General features: G+C 36.0%; 1 protein-coding gene across 11 annotated transcripts in view; it reads left to right on the forward strand.

Moving 5' to 3' along the window:
- ZNF385B (zinc finger protein 385B) overlaps positions 1-17,120 on the forward strand; it is a 427,842-nt gene that overhangs the window by 330,751 nt on the left and 79,971 nt on the right. For 9 of the 11 annotated variants that reach the window (XM_036879436.2, XM_057503828.1, XM_036879434.2 and 6 more), the window contains one exon: positions 7,147-7,289. The exons of 1 other annotated variant lie outside the window; for it this stretch is intronic. In XM_036879436.2, the coding sequence (XP_036735331.1) occupies positions 7,147-7,289 (143 nt within the window). Of the gene's footprint in view, positions 1-7,146; positions 7,290-17,120 lie in introns of those variants that run through there. One more of the 11 variants, XM_057503831.1, reaches the window with a different exon arrangement.

Here is a 17,120-nt window from a genome sequence, read left to right on the forward strand (position 1 = left end):
TGGCACCACTGGATTCTATGTCAGTCTCCTCTATCCACTTAAGAAATTCAGCCAGGAAGCATCAGCATTAAAGGGAGCTTTTATTTTCTCACAAATCATTTTGAGCAAAATCAAGCTAGCAATAGGAAAAAGAACTCAGAAAACATCAAATCCATCCTAAAAATATATAAACTTGGCAGTATTTGAAGGTGCTCTTATTGGAGAATTTTGCTTCTATTTATCAAAATATTTTTCTAAAATTAAATGTGTCGAACACATTACTTCAGAAATTTTCTATTATAGTATAACATCCAGAAAGTGCACATGTCATAAGTGTATAGTTGAATGAATGCACATAAACATAACATACTCATGTGAGTGGCACCAAGATCAAATAGAATGTTTCTAGCACCCTACAAGTAACTCTCATGCACCCATCTGGTCGCTCCACCTCCTACCCCCTCTCACCCTTCCAAGGACAGCCACTAGCCTAACAGATTATTTTTGCCCAATTTTGTACTTTTATAAATTGGTATCATGCAGTATATTGATATGCTCCTTTATTTTAGTTCTTTTTCTCAACATTTGGTTTGCAAGGTTTATTTATTGTTGCATATAATTATATATAATTTGTCTTCACTGCTATATTCCATTATGTGAAAGTTTTATTGTTACCAAATGTTTTATAATTACCAAAATTATTTATTCTTTCTACCGTTGCTGTGTTAATTGGCTAATTTCCATTTTGGAGCTATTATGAATGGTGTTGCTATGAACATTCTGGTACATATCATTTCTGATAGATATATATGCCTGGAAGTGGAATAGCTGAGTCATAGGATATGTATATATTCAGTTTTAGTAATTATTGTTAAATAGTTTTTCAAAATAGGTGTACAGCATACATGCCAGAGAAGGGTTCTGGTTGTTCCAAGCCCTTGCCAACCCTTGATAATCTATCTTCTTCACTGTGTGCATTCTTGTGGGTATATAGCAATATCTTACTGTAGTTTTAGTTTGCATATCCCCAATGACTAATGAATTTAAACATTTTTTTCATTACTGGTCATTTTGATATTACTTTTGTGAAGTGTCCAAGTCTTTTGCCCCTTTTTCTGTTGTGTTGTCTTTTTCATATTGATCTATTAGGGTTCTTTATTCTAGATTCAAGTACTTTGTCAAAAATATATGTATTATTAGTATCATCACCCATCTCCCACTCTGTGGATTGCCTTTTCATTTCCTTGATAATGTCTTATTCCTACACTCTTATTCTTAATAGAGCGTATTTGTCAGTTGTTTTTCTTTTATGATTAGTGCCCTTTGTTTCCTGTTTAAGAAATCTTTTCTTGCTCTAAGGTCCCAAAGATGATCTGCTTTTCTCTTCGCAGTTTCAGCTTCTGATCCAGAAATACTAAGAAATCTTAACACACTCCATTTTCTCTATACTTTTTGCTTATGTAGTTCCCTCCACCATTCTTCCATATCCACCTCTCAAAAATCTAACTATTCCTCAAGGCTAATCTTAAGAGCTCATCTATGGAAACATATTAACCCAACTCCTATCCAGATGTAATTTCTTTCTCTCTTGAACCTATCCTTTTTTGCAAGGCATCTTGAAGCTTTTAATATACTAACAGGCCTGTGAATGTCTAGACAGATATAATTTCTACACTCAGTTTCTTAAGCATTAGTCAATACTAGGATAAAAGGCAGGATATATATTATGGTCCCTGACATACAGTAATCCTGTAGCTGTCAGAACTACGCCTAGTACAATTGGTCCCCCATAAGTATTTACAGAATTAAATAATACTATTATTTAGGGAAAATGATTTTTAGATACATATATTCTAGAAGCAGATCTTAAAGAGCATTAAAAATCTTATATATTTATATATTCATTATCAGATACTACATTAAGGTCAAGTAAAAGTTTCAACTAACTCCCAACTTCAAAGAGATGCAACATTGCAACATTTAAAATATCTTAGTTTGATCATAAAATACTCCTATCTACTGCTGGAGAATGTGTCTATATAACTGAAGTGTTTCCAGTTGCTCAGTTTGGTGACCACGGCATAGTAATAAAGAGCAAAATTAAGTTGTCAAATTTCCTGGGTTCCTCCACATATAAGCTGTATGAAGTTGGACTTAAGCTCTTTGTGACTCACTTTCTCATCTGTAAAAGGGAGGTAGTAATAGTACCATGTTTATTGGGTTATTCTAAGCATATATATATAGCTATACATATACTCATACATATACATATACTCATATGCATAAATGAGTATATATTTAATATATAATTATATATAATGATATAAATATATAATTTAATACATACATGAATATATATATATGGATATGCACAGAGGTGTATATATACTTACATGTGTGTATACATATGTACATTCATAAGTAATGTGCTTAGGTTAGTGCCTGGCAGATAAAACGCACTATGAAAATGTTATCTCTGCCATTATTATTGTGTAGCCTTTTCAAAAGCAAAATCCTTGATCAATTACATCCCCTAGTCACATAGCCACGCTTGTGGCCACACTTGATGGTCTCTTGTTCAATTTATTTTCCTCACTGGCAGTCTAAGAATGGAAGTGAGGAGGTTGGAGGAGGTGCTGGTGGCTGGCCTGCTATGGGGCAAAGTTACTGAGTATAAGGGGCAACAAAGCTGAGAAAACAATAAAAAGAGAAAACCAAGTTGGATAGAAAAAACTGAAACGCCACTCATTTAAATTTCTTTGGAGACATCTTTGGGGGTTCAAAGCTCACATTGCCTCCACTTAATAGATTTTGTAATATATTACATTTTTATTTCAGTACTCAGGAAAGCAGACATCCATAATAATGGCATGAGAAACAGCTACTTTTGCAGGATATGGCATAGATATAGATTTTATCTCATTCTGTAAATGTTTCTCCATGCAAATCTTCTGTTACTTTGTTAGCATCGTCTCCTTTCTAAGACTGAGGTGTTTTGTTTGTTTGTGTAATGATACATCTGGAAGAGTCCCTAGGAAGCCTCAGAGCTATCACCTAAACAGACCTTCCAGATTACATTTCTAAAGGTCATAGACTAAGGCAGTAATTTCAAGTGTCACCTGGTCCATTAAATGAGGTTTTCTTGTGATGGGTCATGACATAATCCATTGATATAATAAGGCACCTAATATGTTACAAAGGCAGTAGGCTGAAATAATGATATTCTTTATGATCATAGGAGTAAGTTATCTTTCACACATTATTGGTTTCCTAGCTGTATATGAATACAACGTGGATTTTGCCATCCAGATGGACTCTATGGGAGAGGGTTAATTGCATTCCTATGGGAGAGTAAATAGACATGTGAAATTTCCATGGAGAGAGTGGTGACTCAGGGAGTTTGATAAATTTATAAACATCAAGTGATATAAGCCTTATCAAATAGGGTGAAGCCCTCTTATGACTTGATTCATTATGATATGTACAATATTATAGCCCTTGCTTTCAACCAAAACAACATAAAGGATATGTCTTACATAAAATTGCCAAATAGGTCATACAGAAGACAAAGGTTGGTCTTGTCCCATGAACTAACAATGTAAAGGGTACACTGTACCAGCCTTTGTGCAGAAATACCTGCTCATTATATTTTCAACCTCTTTTTTTCTCAGCAAGTATTTGAGTTTTAGAGAAATTAAGCATTTTCTTGCAGAGTACAATGAATTCTGGCCAAATTTCTGCTTGTACCTTTCCACTGACTTCAGGGCATGCGTAGGTGAGGAGAAATGCTTCCCTGCAATGGTAGCAGCAAAATCTGGAGTTAAGGTGACAGAAGGATCAAAACATGAACTAACCCTGTACAAAAAATGCACTTTATCCCCATTCATTTCCATTGCAAAAACTTCCTCTGAAGCAATCAGTGTTCAGTATTGGTGAGGCAATATTAAAAAGCCTATTTTAAAAGTGTAAACAGAAAGGTTGAGGTGAGGGAATTGATGAAAGCATAGTTTATATTTATTCAGAAGATCTACCAGTACTTTAAAACAATCTGTGTTTAACATGGCAAATTGTCTGTCGTTAAAATGCTGATAAATGGTAAACAGCTGCTGAGTTTTTTATGCTAATGAATGGCAGCAGCTAAGTAGTTCTCAAGCCTTGTCTTTATTAGCATAGAGATTTGATTGGGTAAGGGGATCATTGTGTATTTTGACCTTTGTTGATGGAGCAATCTGTTTGTCAGGTTCCATGTTGCATTCTATTTGATTTGAGTTTGTTAGTACAAAGTGACTGTCTCCAGGCCCTCTGGGGCCATGTATTACACAGTTTTACTAGAGCCACAGTTGTGGGCTTAGAAAAATAATTCTGCTTCCTTTTGGGAGACTCATGATGGCAAAATAACTAATTTGTTTATAAGTAGAATAATTGTATATACTTCTTACATATACATGAGACTTTTAACAATTATAATAATAGTAAATTATAAAAGGCCATTGGTCTAATATAAGAAATAGATATTTTTCACTGAAGATTTTAAAGCAACATTTTTAAGATAAATGTTTTAATAAGTGCCTCTGGAACATTTGACATATTGATAAGTCATCTTGGATCTACAAGCTCTGAAGTTAGCAATGAATGTAATGTTACCTAATTAGGAAAACAATGGTAAATAGATATAGAGTGGTTATATGAATGCCAGGCTGAAATCAGAGTATTTACTTTGGTGTCAGAAAAACACATTACTGTTTGATCTATACTTTTGGCTAATTGTCTTTTTCCCTAATGGATGGGGCTGACCTGAAGACTTGTCATTACAGATTAATGCTTCAAATGCCTTTCCATTTTTTTCTGTTTTTAGGATTAGTGTAAATGAGGTATGACAGTCCTTTAAATACTATTGTCAATAATGTTCTGGGATGATTTGAAATATGACACAGAGTTTATTAAGGAAATTCACTACCAAAAATACATCATTGAAATGGAAATTTTAATTATTCCGGGACACTGTAAGAACATTGGTGGAAATGTGAATAATTGGAGCATTTTCCCATACTGTTCATTTCTCTTTGCAGTCAGTAGGGATTTTAGGCATGTAATTATTTGCAGTCCCACATCAAGCTTGCCAGAAGAAATTGGGACCCTCATACATTGCTGCTGGCAATGTACAATGGTTCAGCCATTTTGGAAAAACGTCTGGACATTCTCAAAAGGTTGAATCATGATTGTCATATGGTCCAACAATCCTCAATTCTACTTCTGGATATACACCTAATAGAACTGAAAACTTATCTTCACACAAAAACCTATAAACAGTGTTTGTGACAGCCAAAAGTGGAAACAACACAAATGCCCATTAACTGATGAATACATAAGCAAAACGTAGTACATCTACAATGAAATACTTATTATTCATCCTTAAAAAGGAATGAAATTCTGGTACTTGCTACAACATGGATGGACCTTGCAAACATTATGCCAAGTAGAAGAAGACAGTCACAAAATACCTCATATTGTATGATTTTGCTTAAATGAAATGTCTAGAATGGACAAATCTGTAGAGATGAAGTAGATTAGTAGTTGCCAGAAGCTGAGGATATTGGGAGGAAATAGAGAGTGACTGCTAATAGTATGAAGTTTCTTTTAACAATTGTGAAAATGTTCTAAAAAATTGATTGTGGTGATGGTGGCATAACTCTGTGAATATGTTAAAAACCACTGACTTGTACACTTTAAGTAGGTGAAATGTATGATATGTGGATCACATCTTAATAACACATCAGAACCTGTCTCCTGGAGAGCCACCTGCACCAGCAGCTACTTGTCTGTAGTAGGTGGAGGCTTTAGGCTAAAAAGTAATGCTTGTTACTGTTACGTTTAAACCAAATATCTGAAGAGATGACAGCTAATACAATTGTTAACAAGGATAGTCGTTAAAATAATGTAAGGCTCATTAAAAATAAAAGTTGAAAACAAAAATTTGAGTTTCTGTCCCCAACTCCCTCCCTGTCCCTTGATACCTTGCCCCCCTCCCACGCAGTATTCACCTCTTTTAGTTGCTCTATCTACTATCTAGACTACTGATTTCCCTGAAAGTGAGTGGAACTTTCAGTTCATTTGTTTGTTTTTGTGGTTACGTTTTCTTTTTTTTTTATTGAATTATCATTGAAATACAATCTTATATTGAGTTCAAATGTACAACAGAGTGGTTCAACAGTTACCCATATCATTAAATCCTCACCCTGTCTCGTGCGGTTACGATCTGTCAGTGTAGAAAGATGTTACAGAATCATTGACTGTATTCTCTGTGCTGTACTACCATCCCCATGACCAACTTACACTGTGATTGCAGACCATTGTGCCCCTTTATCCCCCTGCTCCCACCCACCCACACCCCTCCCCCTTGGTAACCACTAGTCACTTCTCGGTGTCTATGACTCTACTGCTGTTTTATTCCTTCTGTTTTGTTTTGTATTTATAATCCACAAGTAAGTGAAATTATATGGTGTTTGTCTTTCTCTGCCTGCCTTATTTCACTGAGCATATGCCCTCTAGATCCATCCATGTTGCTGCAAATGACAGGATTTCTTTTCTTTTTATGGCTAAATAATATTCCATTGTTTGCATGTACTATTTCTTCTTTATCCATCAGTTTTCTTTTTTAAAGAACAAACTGAATCATAACTTTCTTGGGAGCTAGGCAGTAACTGTAAGAGTTCAAGGTTTCTTCCTCTTGTAAAATCCCTATAAATAGCTCTTATTTGCATAAAACATGCCTATTAGACATTCAATAACTTAATAGTAAAGAGTGTCTGGCTTCAAGAGGCTCCTGCCTGTCTCTCACCTACATTTTTGTCTAGACAGAGGCAATAGTTGGACAATATGATCTCATTCTGCCCAACCTTCCAGCAGGTTCTGTGTACTGTGTATCTCAGCCGAGTCTGAGCAGCCCTTGGCCCTTGCTACAGGGAAGCATTCAGTGTCACTGTCTTAGACAGTGAATAACAAGGCCCTTTTTGACTGTATTTTCTTCTCCTAAGCCATTTGCTTTCTTCCAGCCTAATTATCTTGCTTGCTAGTTGCAGTTCAACAGTCTAGTTTTTGCATTGTAGGCTGGGGAGGGAGATGGATGTGAGCGAGAGATTGAATTCATTTTTGTTTTGTTGTTGGCAGGCAGTACATGCCACACTACTACTCTTCCTGCTCTTGTGCGCACACCTACCCTGATGATGCAGCCTTCACTGGATATCAAACCATTTATGTCTTTTCCAGTGGACAGTAGTTCTGCTGTTGGGCTCTTTCCAAATTTTAACACAGTGAGTAAATGTATTTTTATTTATTTGTGTCTTCCTGAATCCCTTTCTTTCATTATACTTATGAATAGGCCATAGATGTAGTCTGTTTGCAAAGCATGTAATTTTAGACATTATATTGGTTACCCAGATCAGCTGTATTATGAAAGCTATTGCTTCACAAATGGGAGTTAATCCAAACAATATCCAGCATATTTACTTTACAAATATTTCCACAGGTGACTTTTCATCTGTTGCTTTGTGCAATTTTGGTAGAGTATTTGGTGACTTGAGAACCCATATCATTTCTGGGATGCTGCTCACATGCTCAAGAATACAACTTAGAGGTTTCAGGTCACACTGAATTTTTCCTACTACTAAGAAAGAAAGAAAAACAAGTGTATGCTTTATCTCCCTGGGTACATTTTTATTTGGGAAATATTTCAGATAAAGACTCTTACACAAACAATTTTTGGGGAGAAGCTATTATGGATTACATGAATTTGACTCTATTAGTAAAAGAAAAAGTTACTTTTAAATCTACATATTAATTGCATGATACTTTGACATTCCCTTTAAAACATGATAAATATTAGTGAATTACCTATAATTACCACCTGCAATTCCCACTAATCCAGCACCAAATGCAATGGTGTGTTTTTTCCCTACATATATGTAAACAATAACAATATTATACACAGCAGTAATAGTAGTATAACTTCATTTGGGTACTTGGACCCAATTCCAATGTGTGTAAGTATGTTGGAGGGGGTCTTCCCACACAACTTACACCAAGCAATTCTCAAATACCGGCAGGGTGTTAGAGAATTCAACTCAATTCTGATGCTATCTACCCGGAGACAGCACCAGATTCCCAGGTTAAGGACTCAGTCCTACAAGATGGCCCTCCAGACACCAGTCGCAAGCCCCAGGCAGTTCTCTGTGCTTCTGAACTACCCGCTACTTATTGGAGGTTCCCACAACCTCCCACTTAGGTTTGATTAATTTGCTAGAGCGTTCACAGAACTCAGGAAAACACCTTTACCAGTTTAATAATGGATACAACTTAACAGCCAGATGAAGAGAGACATAGGGCAAGGTCCTGAATAAAAGAGTTTCTGTCCTTGTAGAGCCTGGGGCCTGGCTCGGTGGCAGGTGGAGGCGTTCTGGCTTCCCAAGTTTAGAAGCTTTCTCCAACCAAGAAGGAGGATCCAACCAAGCAGAGCAGGAAGAGCAGAGAGAAAGGGAGCGAGCAAGCTCTTGTCATGGGTTTTGTGAGGGCTTCATTGCATAGTTATGACTGACTAAATTACTGGCCATTGGCTGATTCAGCCTCCAGCCCCTGCCCTTGGGTGGGGGTCCAAAAGTCTCTCATTAACATAACAAATCACCTGTTTCACCTTTAAGACTCTGCAGTGTTTTCAGGAACTGTGGATGAGGACCAAATATACCTGGGAAATATATATTTGGTCATATAAATGACCAAATGTGTATTTCTTATAACTCATTATATCACACCACCATTCTTCATTTAGGTTAGCTGACCTTTTTTCTCTGAGTAAGACATTTTGTAGGTGTGCAAAGTGGAGCATCACAACTTTCAACCATAGAATTAAGCATTAAATCAGTCCACAGCCTCAGATCCTAAACTTATAGTAAAAGAAAGGTTAAACAGTTCAGATGATTGCACAAATAATCTGTACAGTCAATAAATACAGTCAGCTGGGGTATGATGGTCTACATGAATGTTACAGCATTATGGAAGCTGTCATGATCAAGAAAAAGAGTTGCATTATCAACAACACCCGACAGTGAGCATCTGAGGTACTGCCAAATAATTCCTTTTGCAAACTTATCTGCTGTATGAAGTGAAAATAGCAAGTGGATTTTTCTTCAAGGGTTGTAAATAAAATCTATTGACAGGGCTTCTGTCGTGTCTTTGTGTTGGGAGGTAATTAGAGAGTAGGGGATCAGCAACTTTTTAAAGAGCACTAGCCTTGACTTCGCAAGTAAACAGTTGAATGTTTTTGTCTTCTGGGAGTTTTTCAGAGACAAGCCCAAAAAAAGGTATAAAAAGGTGAGCATCATTTCTAGTACAGTGGAGCAGCTCAGTAAGATAAATCATGCCAGCCCAGGTCACATTAATCCATCAGGAGTAACTGCCCTGAAGCACCACACCCTGCCATTTCAGGGAGCTTGAACTTGAGCATGCGTGTTATATCCTCTATTGAAACATGGGTGATACGTTCCAAACATAAGTGAATTAAGCTATACTTCTTAAAGTGTTTACTAGGTAATTGTGTTTTGATTAATGTGCATTTCGAAGACAGCATAGTAGCTACTGCAGCTGTCCAGTCACTGTCAGGAAGTGGCATTAATGATGTGGGTAGGCAAAAATGGCTCCTACTGTAGTTCATCTTTCTGCAATTTTCTTAACCCAAGTAATATATGGATACTTATTTCAAAGATTCAAATAAAACATGAACATTCAAAGCAAAATATGCAAGGTACCATTCCCACCCCTGCATACATGGTTACTCCATTCACTGGAGGAAAGCGCCCTCAGCACTAGTATGCATCCTTCAAGCCCCTTCTAGAAGTATGTACTAATAGACTTTTTACAACGGGGTCATCTGATTAACACTGTTCTCTAAGTTACTTTTTTCAGTTATCAAAATGTCTTATATATACCTCTCTGTTCTAAAGGACTATAAAACAAAAATGGGAAAAATATTTTGATATGGGTTAAGATAAAAATACAGTTTCATAATGCCTTATTAATATTGTGGAGGGCTGACAGACACTAACTTATCTTTTTGTTTATTATACATAGCAATTAACCTTATAATGTAATTTAAAAAATAATTCTAATAATAATTCTTACAAATTATAATAACATTCTAATAATAATAGACATTCTTTGTTTTCCTTTTTTGAAGAAAATATACTTATAATTTTCAAAGGAAAATACCTGTTGGTTAAGGTAGAGAATATAGCAAAAAACAGTATGAAATAATCATTTTCTTTTCTCTGTTTTACATCCAAGGCATTTATTGGATATAGAGCCCTTTCAGCAGAGTATTAAAAACTAAGTCATTGTAAGTGGGGCCTTCTATCATCTCGTAAATAAATGAATTTATGTGACCATTGGATTACCTATGATTTTTCACTGAGCTGCGGTTCCAGTTACTCTAATCCTTTCCCTATAGGTTTTTCCATTCCAATGTCCAACTACCCAATAGATTTCCTAGGGCATTTCAGAAATGCCTTGACCACATTTTCTTAGGAAAACATTTTTACATCACAAATAATCATTACACTAGTTTACTGTATACTTGTGACATTTTGCATCCTTTAAAGGTCTCAGACCTCAGAACATTTTAGTAGACCATGATTATTATTCCTGTCATCTAGAGGAGGAAAGAGTTAGTAAAAGAAGGACTGAGATTTGAAGGAGAATCTTCTCACTTCGAAACTCCTGTTCTGGCTCACCCGTGCCCTTGGCGGTTAGGGTCCATGTCACCTCCCACTTCATTCATTGTGAGCAAAGCTCAGTCAGAAATCTTTTGTGCTCTTTTTTGGAAGCATGGTAGACAATTTTCAGCAGAATCATTAAGTAGACAAAGGAAAGGATTTTTCAAATGTATAAAATAGATCTCTACAAGCAATATCTATGAAGCAGAAAAATGTTTAAAAGTTATAATTTCTTGTTAGCCAATTTTTAAAATACATTCTACTCAATAGTCCATCCATTCTTTGAAAACCAAGATGAATGCTACTGTAATCACTTTATTTGTAATCAAGGATAATATTAGTAAATAAAATAAATATATTTTAACTCATACATATTATTAGAAGAATGAAAACACTGTACTCTGAGACCATAGCTGAAAGTTTTAGAAGTTTGAAGTTTTGCTATTTTCAGTAGATAAAATAGGTATGTAATGGTTTCTTCCTGTTTTTATGGAGAAGTGTGCTAACGTTACATGAGAAATCTAGCAAGAATGAAGTGAGATCATTATATGCCGATTTGGAACTGGTTTCTGTTCTATACTAAATTGTGTATAACATAAAACAGGCACTGTACTAATTTGTGCACAATGAATATGCATTGCAGCATTCATTTAGGGCTGTCTTGCCTTCTGTTCCACACCTGAAAAATATCTCTCAATGTTTATATGTGAAGAATAAGAATAAAGTAATTTGACACACTGTCCAAGCAGACACTGTACAAGAGACATGTTAGTGAAGATGGAGTTTGGGTCGCTAATAATTTATGATGAGCTGTATGTCAAGGATGCATGTCTGGAGAATGATGATGTTAAGTCTGCACTTTAGCAGTTTTACTTGACAGAGGTTTTCAGCCACTTATAGGTAAAAGATCGTGCAAGACAAATTTTTAAAGATCTTCACCTTTATATTTAAAACCTAATAAGCTTCTTTGCCTGGCTACCCACTAATGCTCACTTCCACTACCATCACCCCACCTTCAACTATTTGTTGTTCAGAGCCCAGCTTACATATCACCTCCTTCATAGGAAGGCTTCTGGGAGTCTGAGTCAGAATTCAGTGTCCATCTTCTGTATTTCCAAAGTACCCCCAGATGACCTCCACTACAGCAGTTGTCATACCATACTCTAATTACCTGATGATCTATCTTCATTAGGATGTCAGATCCATCAGGGCAGGGGACACATCTTGTTCATCTTTGTAAGCTTGGTATCTGGCACAGTTGCTCAAAACTTTTCTAAAGAAAGGGACAGAAAAACAGAGGAGAAGGCCTCAGTTCCTCAGTTCTTAATGTTCATGTTTCCCAAATAGCAGATGGGATAACTGAGCCCTTCCTAAGTATGAGCTGATAAGCCCAGGTGTTTACTTTTATTTTTATTTTCCTGAGAACTCTCATCCTTTTTTAAACTAAAGGCAATAATTAGTTCTAAATTTTTCTCCAGCTATAGTTCCAGCTTTCTCTGTGTGGATGGTGTGGAAAACTTTAAGTATCTACTACATTCCCTGTCCAAGGCCCGAGTCTAAGAACTGTTAGTTTAAAATAAAATCATTAGTTACTGAATTTTTTTAAAACAATGTGTACGCTTAAGCATACTGGGTGTACAGAAGAGAATCAGCAAAATAAACAAAACAAAAATACCCTAGTGCCCAAGAAGATTATAAGAAATAGAATAAATGGACTAGAAAAGGAAAAAAAAAAAGAAAAACAAGAAATATAAGCAAAGTGAAAATAGTTACTGAACTTTATAGTGTTCAAGAAAGGTAGAAAAGAATGAATATTTTGTATCCCAGAAGAGCTATTTTCATTATTTTGTTATTCACTTTACTTAAATTTGCCAAGTGTTCCATGGTCATCCTTTAACTATTGTACATAATTTTTGGCAGCTGCCAAAATATATACAATTGTTTCTCCTATTAGAATTAGAATCTCCCATTTCCTTTACTCTATATCCAGTTTTTATCTTTGTTCAACCCAAATATACTCAGTATTTAATACTTGGTGTTTAACAATTGGGATAATACTTGGTGTTTAATTCCTCTTTACAAGAACCTTCTTAAGAATTTAAATAAAATGCATCTTTACCACGATGAATAATATCAACTTAATATGATAGCATAAGTCCATTTAGAAGACACCTCCATATCTGCACTGTTATGGACTGACTGTGTCCTCCCCAAATCCATGAAGCCCTGACACCCACATGATGATATTTAGAGATGGTGCCTTTCAGAGGTAATTAGCATTAGACAAGGTTGTAAAAGTTCGGCCTGCATATGGGATCACTGCCCATATAGAAGAAACCCCAAAGAGCTTTTCCTCTCTCCGCCATCTGAGCACATAGTGAGAAGGCAGCCATCTGCAAGCCAGGAAGAGAGTTCTCCCCAGAACGTGGCACCCTACCTCAGATGTCCATATGGCATTTTGTTATGGAGCAGACTAAGACACATGTATAACCTGTATGTTGTATGTGATAAGCAGGTCACAACTCTTTTAACAAGTGCATATTGGGTACATGCACATATGTATTTGTGTGACTCCAGAGTTCAAGCTATAATCAAGAGCCCCTTTGTGACCACAGTCGCCTGTCGGTTTCCTTGCCCGCAGTCAGGTGTTTCCCATCCCTCTCCCACCTGTCTTGGGAATCCTGCCATGCTGCCGCAGCTGCTCCCGGAAGGCCCGAGCGCCGTGGAGGTCACTGCTGCTTTACTGCAAAAACCTCCACAATCGTTTTCTTGTGAAAAACAATCTTACTTTTACTGCCTAACTTGAAATTATTTTTTTTTCCTGACACATGAACAAATACATGGAACAGAATGAAGATTATTTCTAAAGAATAAAGTCCCAAATCACTATATGATTCTTTGAATCATCCATGACAAACTGTGATGTGAAATGATTTATATGTTTGCCAGTTATTTTATCATTCTAAACTCTTTGAGATTCTGGGTCATTCACAGTTTGGAAAAAAATCAGTGAAATATTTATTCTTTCTTGTAATAGGAATAATAAAATATTTATCAAGAGGCACAAAATTAAGAAATCAGGTATCAAAATCACAGTTACTTTGCTATTACTTCATGCCATGCTTTTCATAAGGTGTTTTTGCAAAGAAACCTGAAGTAAGCTAGAACACAACTTTTTTACCTGCCTTTAATATCTTTATCTATCTAATGAAGTCCTTATTTAAAGATTTGGATACATATTTGTAATTGGAATTTTTTTCTTTAAATAAAATACCTCTGCTAATGCAAAACCAAATGTGAATTTTTGCCATCTGAGTCTTTTTTTAACTAGTAATGCTTTGCTGTCATTAAAAATTATGTACTCCATATTTCCTAGGACACTACTATGACCAGCTACTTGTAATGACACATTTATGCCAGCTAAATATAGAGGATATGGCTGAATTTTTATTTTTGTGATATGCTTAAAATATATTGAAGAGCCATATTCTTTTATATGTTCTAAAGAAATGTATAGTATTAAAATATACCAAGTTGAAATTTTCCATGGTTGCTCAAAGTTACTTGAAGAAGGGTAGGGTGGTGGCCTATTGCTGGACTTAGATAAGTCAACAGCAGTATTCTCCAGTCATTAGAAAAAACTGACTATAGGAAACCTTTGAAAGGTGGTAGAAAACTAATGTTTTGTACAAATAATTAAGCATAGATTCCTGCCTAGAAATTTTTACATTCCTATTAAATATGACAGGAAAATTATGTAAACATGAAAAAACTACATAGTGACCATCTGCACTGTTGTCTCCCTCTTCTCTTCAAATCACAAATATGTTGTTTTTCAATGTAACTCATATCCCTTGTGTTATTCAGAAGTCTCTAGATTTATCTACAAAAGACTTTATATTCAAATCTTTGTGTTTAAATTTTCTCTCTACTCACTCGTGAAACCCTTTAGAATATGTACATATTATTTATGTGGCATGTATATATGTATACATGTATGTTTATATAATGTGTGGTCATATGTGTTCTCTCTCCCTAATTAAATTATTTATTCAGGGCATCTAGGAAAAGGCATTCATTCTCAACCACTTACAGAACATCTACATGTGCCAGTCAGCATGCTAAGGAGGGGGTCACAGTGTATAAGACAGAAGCTACTCACTGTCTGATAGAAATTACTTCCTCCTTTTGTATCATTAACCATAACATAGTAGAGCATCCTGCTCATTTGGTTAAATCTGCCAAGAAATATCAGATTAAGTCCTTGATGAGCCCGTATGGGGTAAGGGAACACGAGGTCACAGGAGCTTGTGAAGAGAGGCATTGGTAGTCGTGTCATGGTGTGTCCTCTTGTGCGTCCCTTTCATTACCCTTCTCTTAACCTCACACGACTCTGGGGCCTCATCTTCAGTGCTAGAGTTTCAAGGATTATGTGTACTTGGAGGGCACATCAGATTTTCTGGCAAGACAGGTCTTCAGTCTCGGCGCTGTCCCAGGTCAGCATTTTTCAAGAGCAGAGTCAACTTGGAAAAAGTGTCTATGTCAAGCCCTCTTCTTAAAATAATTTATCTTATTCTTAACAAATCTATGGTTAATTAAAAGAAGAAGAAACCAACAGCAGCCTTATTCTTAGCTTCCCTCATTGACCAAGCCTTTATGTGCCTGTGGTAGAGTAGGAAAGCTTAATAAATATAAAGCAAAATATTATTGTACAAAACATTCCCTCCAGCCCAGAAGGATATTTCTACATAGGTTGCTCTATAAACATTCATTGATGGTGGTGTTCCCTGAAAAATTTTTATCAGAAACTTGGGAACCCATCCAATGACACAGACCTTCTTTTTTTTCCTCCCTCCCTCTAGATTCCTGTATTCAGAATTAGGTCTCAAATCTGTGTGAGGGAGGGAAAAACATGTTTCGGAATATTCCAGTCCCTTTACTTTTTTAGTTGCTGTTGAGGGTGCTAAAGATGAATTGGAATGCTATTTAGCAATCTGTGAAGTTTCAGTGTGTTTGTGGAGCTCGATAAGAATCTTGGAAAAGTATGTTTTTCACAGATTTAGCTGTCAATTTAGATTTTCTTACCTTCCTTTTTATGTTCTCATGCTTGAAATAAGATGAAAAAACTTGTTATATGAACAATACCTTATTTTCATGTAATTCTAGTATCAGAGGGCTTTAGCATATTTTAAAGACATTCTAAATTAATTCTTTTAACACACCCACATATGAAATAGGCTACATGTGCCATCATTGTACCCTTTTTGCAGACCAGAAGGTTGGAGAATATAATCCAGTCTTCTCATTTCCTTACAGTAGACGACTCTGACACTGAAAAAGAAAAAAGCTAAATACAGGACAAGCAAGAGCTGGTTTCTGCTCTGCCATATCCTGAATTTAAATGTGTGTATTTCTCACAGGTTATTTGTGTGGGACATATTTTTTTAAGTATCCAATAAATCTTTGTGGCCCCTAAAGTCAGGTTAAGGAAACTCCCTTTGCAGTATATTCTATTTAGAAAATAGATTTGTCTTGTCAGTCTCATACCTGTGTCCTGATTGTCAACAAGTTCTATAGCCAAGTAAAGATCAGAGTGGTTTAGTAAGAAACATATCTGATCTTTTTTCACAGGCTTAGGATTTATAAATAATTAGAAGTCTACAGGAAGTCTCCAATCATTAAAACCATGTGTCTGAGTCTAATGTCTTTGTTTTCTTTATGTAAACCCCCCAAACATCCATAATATGTCAGACGGCTCATTGTCACAATATTATAATCAAATCCAGAAGATTTCCATTTCCCCAAAGGAGCTAAACCTATTAAATACTAAAATGATTTCCAGTAGCCACTATCTCTTGGTATATACTTAAGCTTTAACTTTTGAAGTACTTACCTTCTAAAGGAGGTGGTGGCATTTATTTAGTCAGTCATTTATTTGTCACTTATAGCTGTCCTCCTTCCAAAGGCCACTTGGAGCATTCTCTGTCATCTCAAAGAAGCAGCTCTGCTTGACTTGTTCCAAAGTAAGACTCTAACTGTCCTATCTGGCCTTGATTCTGCTTCATGCCACCCAGGGAGGTAGGAGCCGGAGCTGCGGAGAGAAGAGGGGAGAGCAACCCTACTTAACTGCGTAAGGAAAGAGCACTGGAGTAGGAGTCAGAAGATCCATATCTGGTCTCACTTTCTTTTATCTTGAGAAAGTCACTTAGCTCTACTTTTCCTCATTTTATAAGTAGGGATGATAATACCTTCCCAGTCTATATCTACATCATGGAAATTTGAGTTTATTTATGTGTATGAAGAATTGAGGATATGACTGAATGTTTAGAAAGCTTCTGGAATTTAGTAAGAGTCAGTGAAAAAGTCATAACTACAACATAT

The sequence above is a fragment of the Manis pentadactyla genome, chromosome 6 (assembly GCF_030020395.1).
Source record: "Manis pentadactyla isolate mManPen7 chromosome 6, mManPen7.hap1, whole genome shotgun sequence".
Classification (NCBI taxonomy): domain Eukaryota; kingdom Metazoa; phylum Chordata; class Mammalia; order Pholidota; family Manidae; genus Manis; species Manis pentadactyla.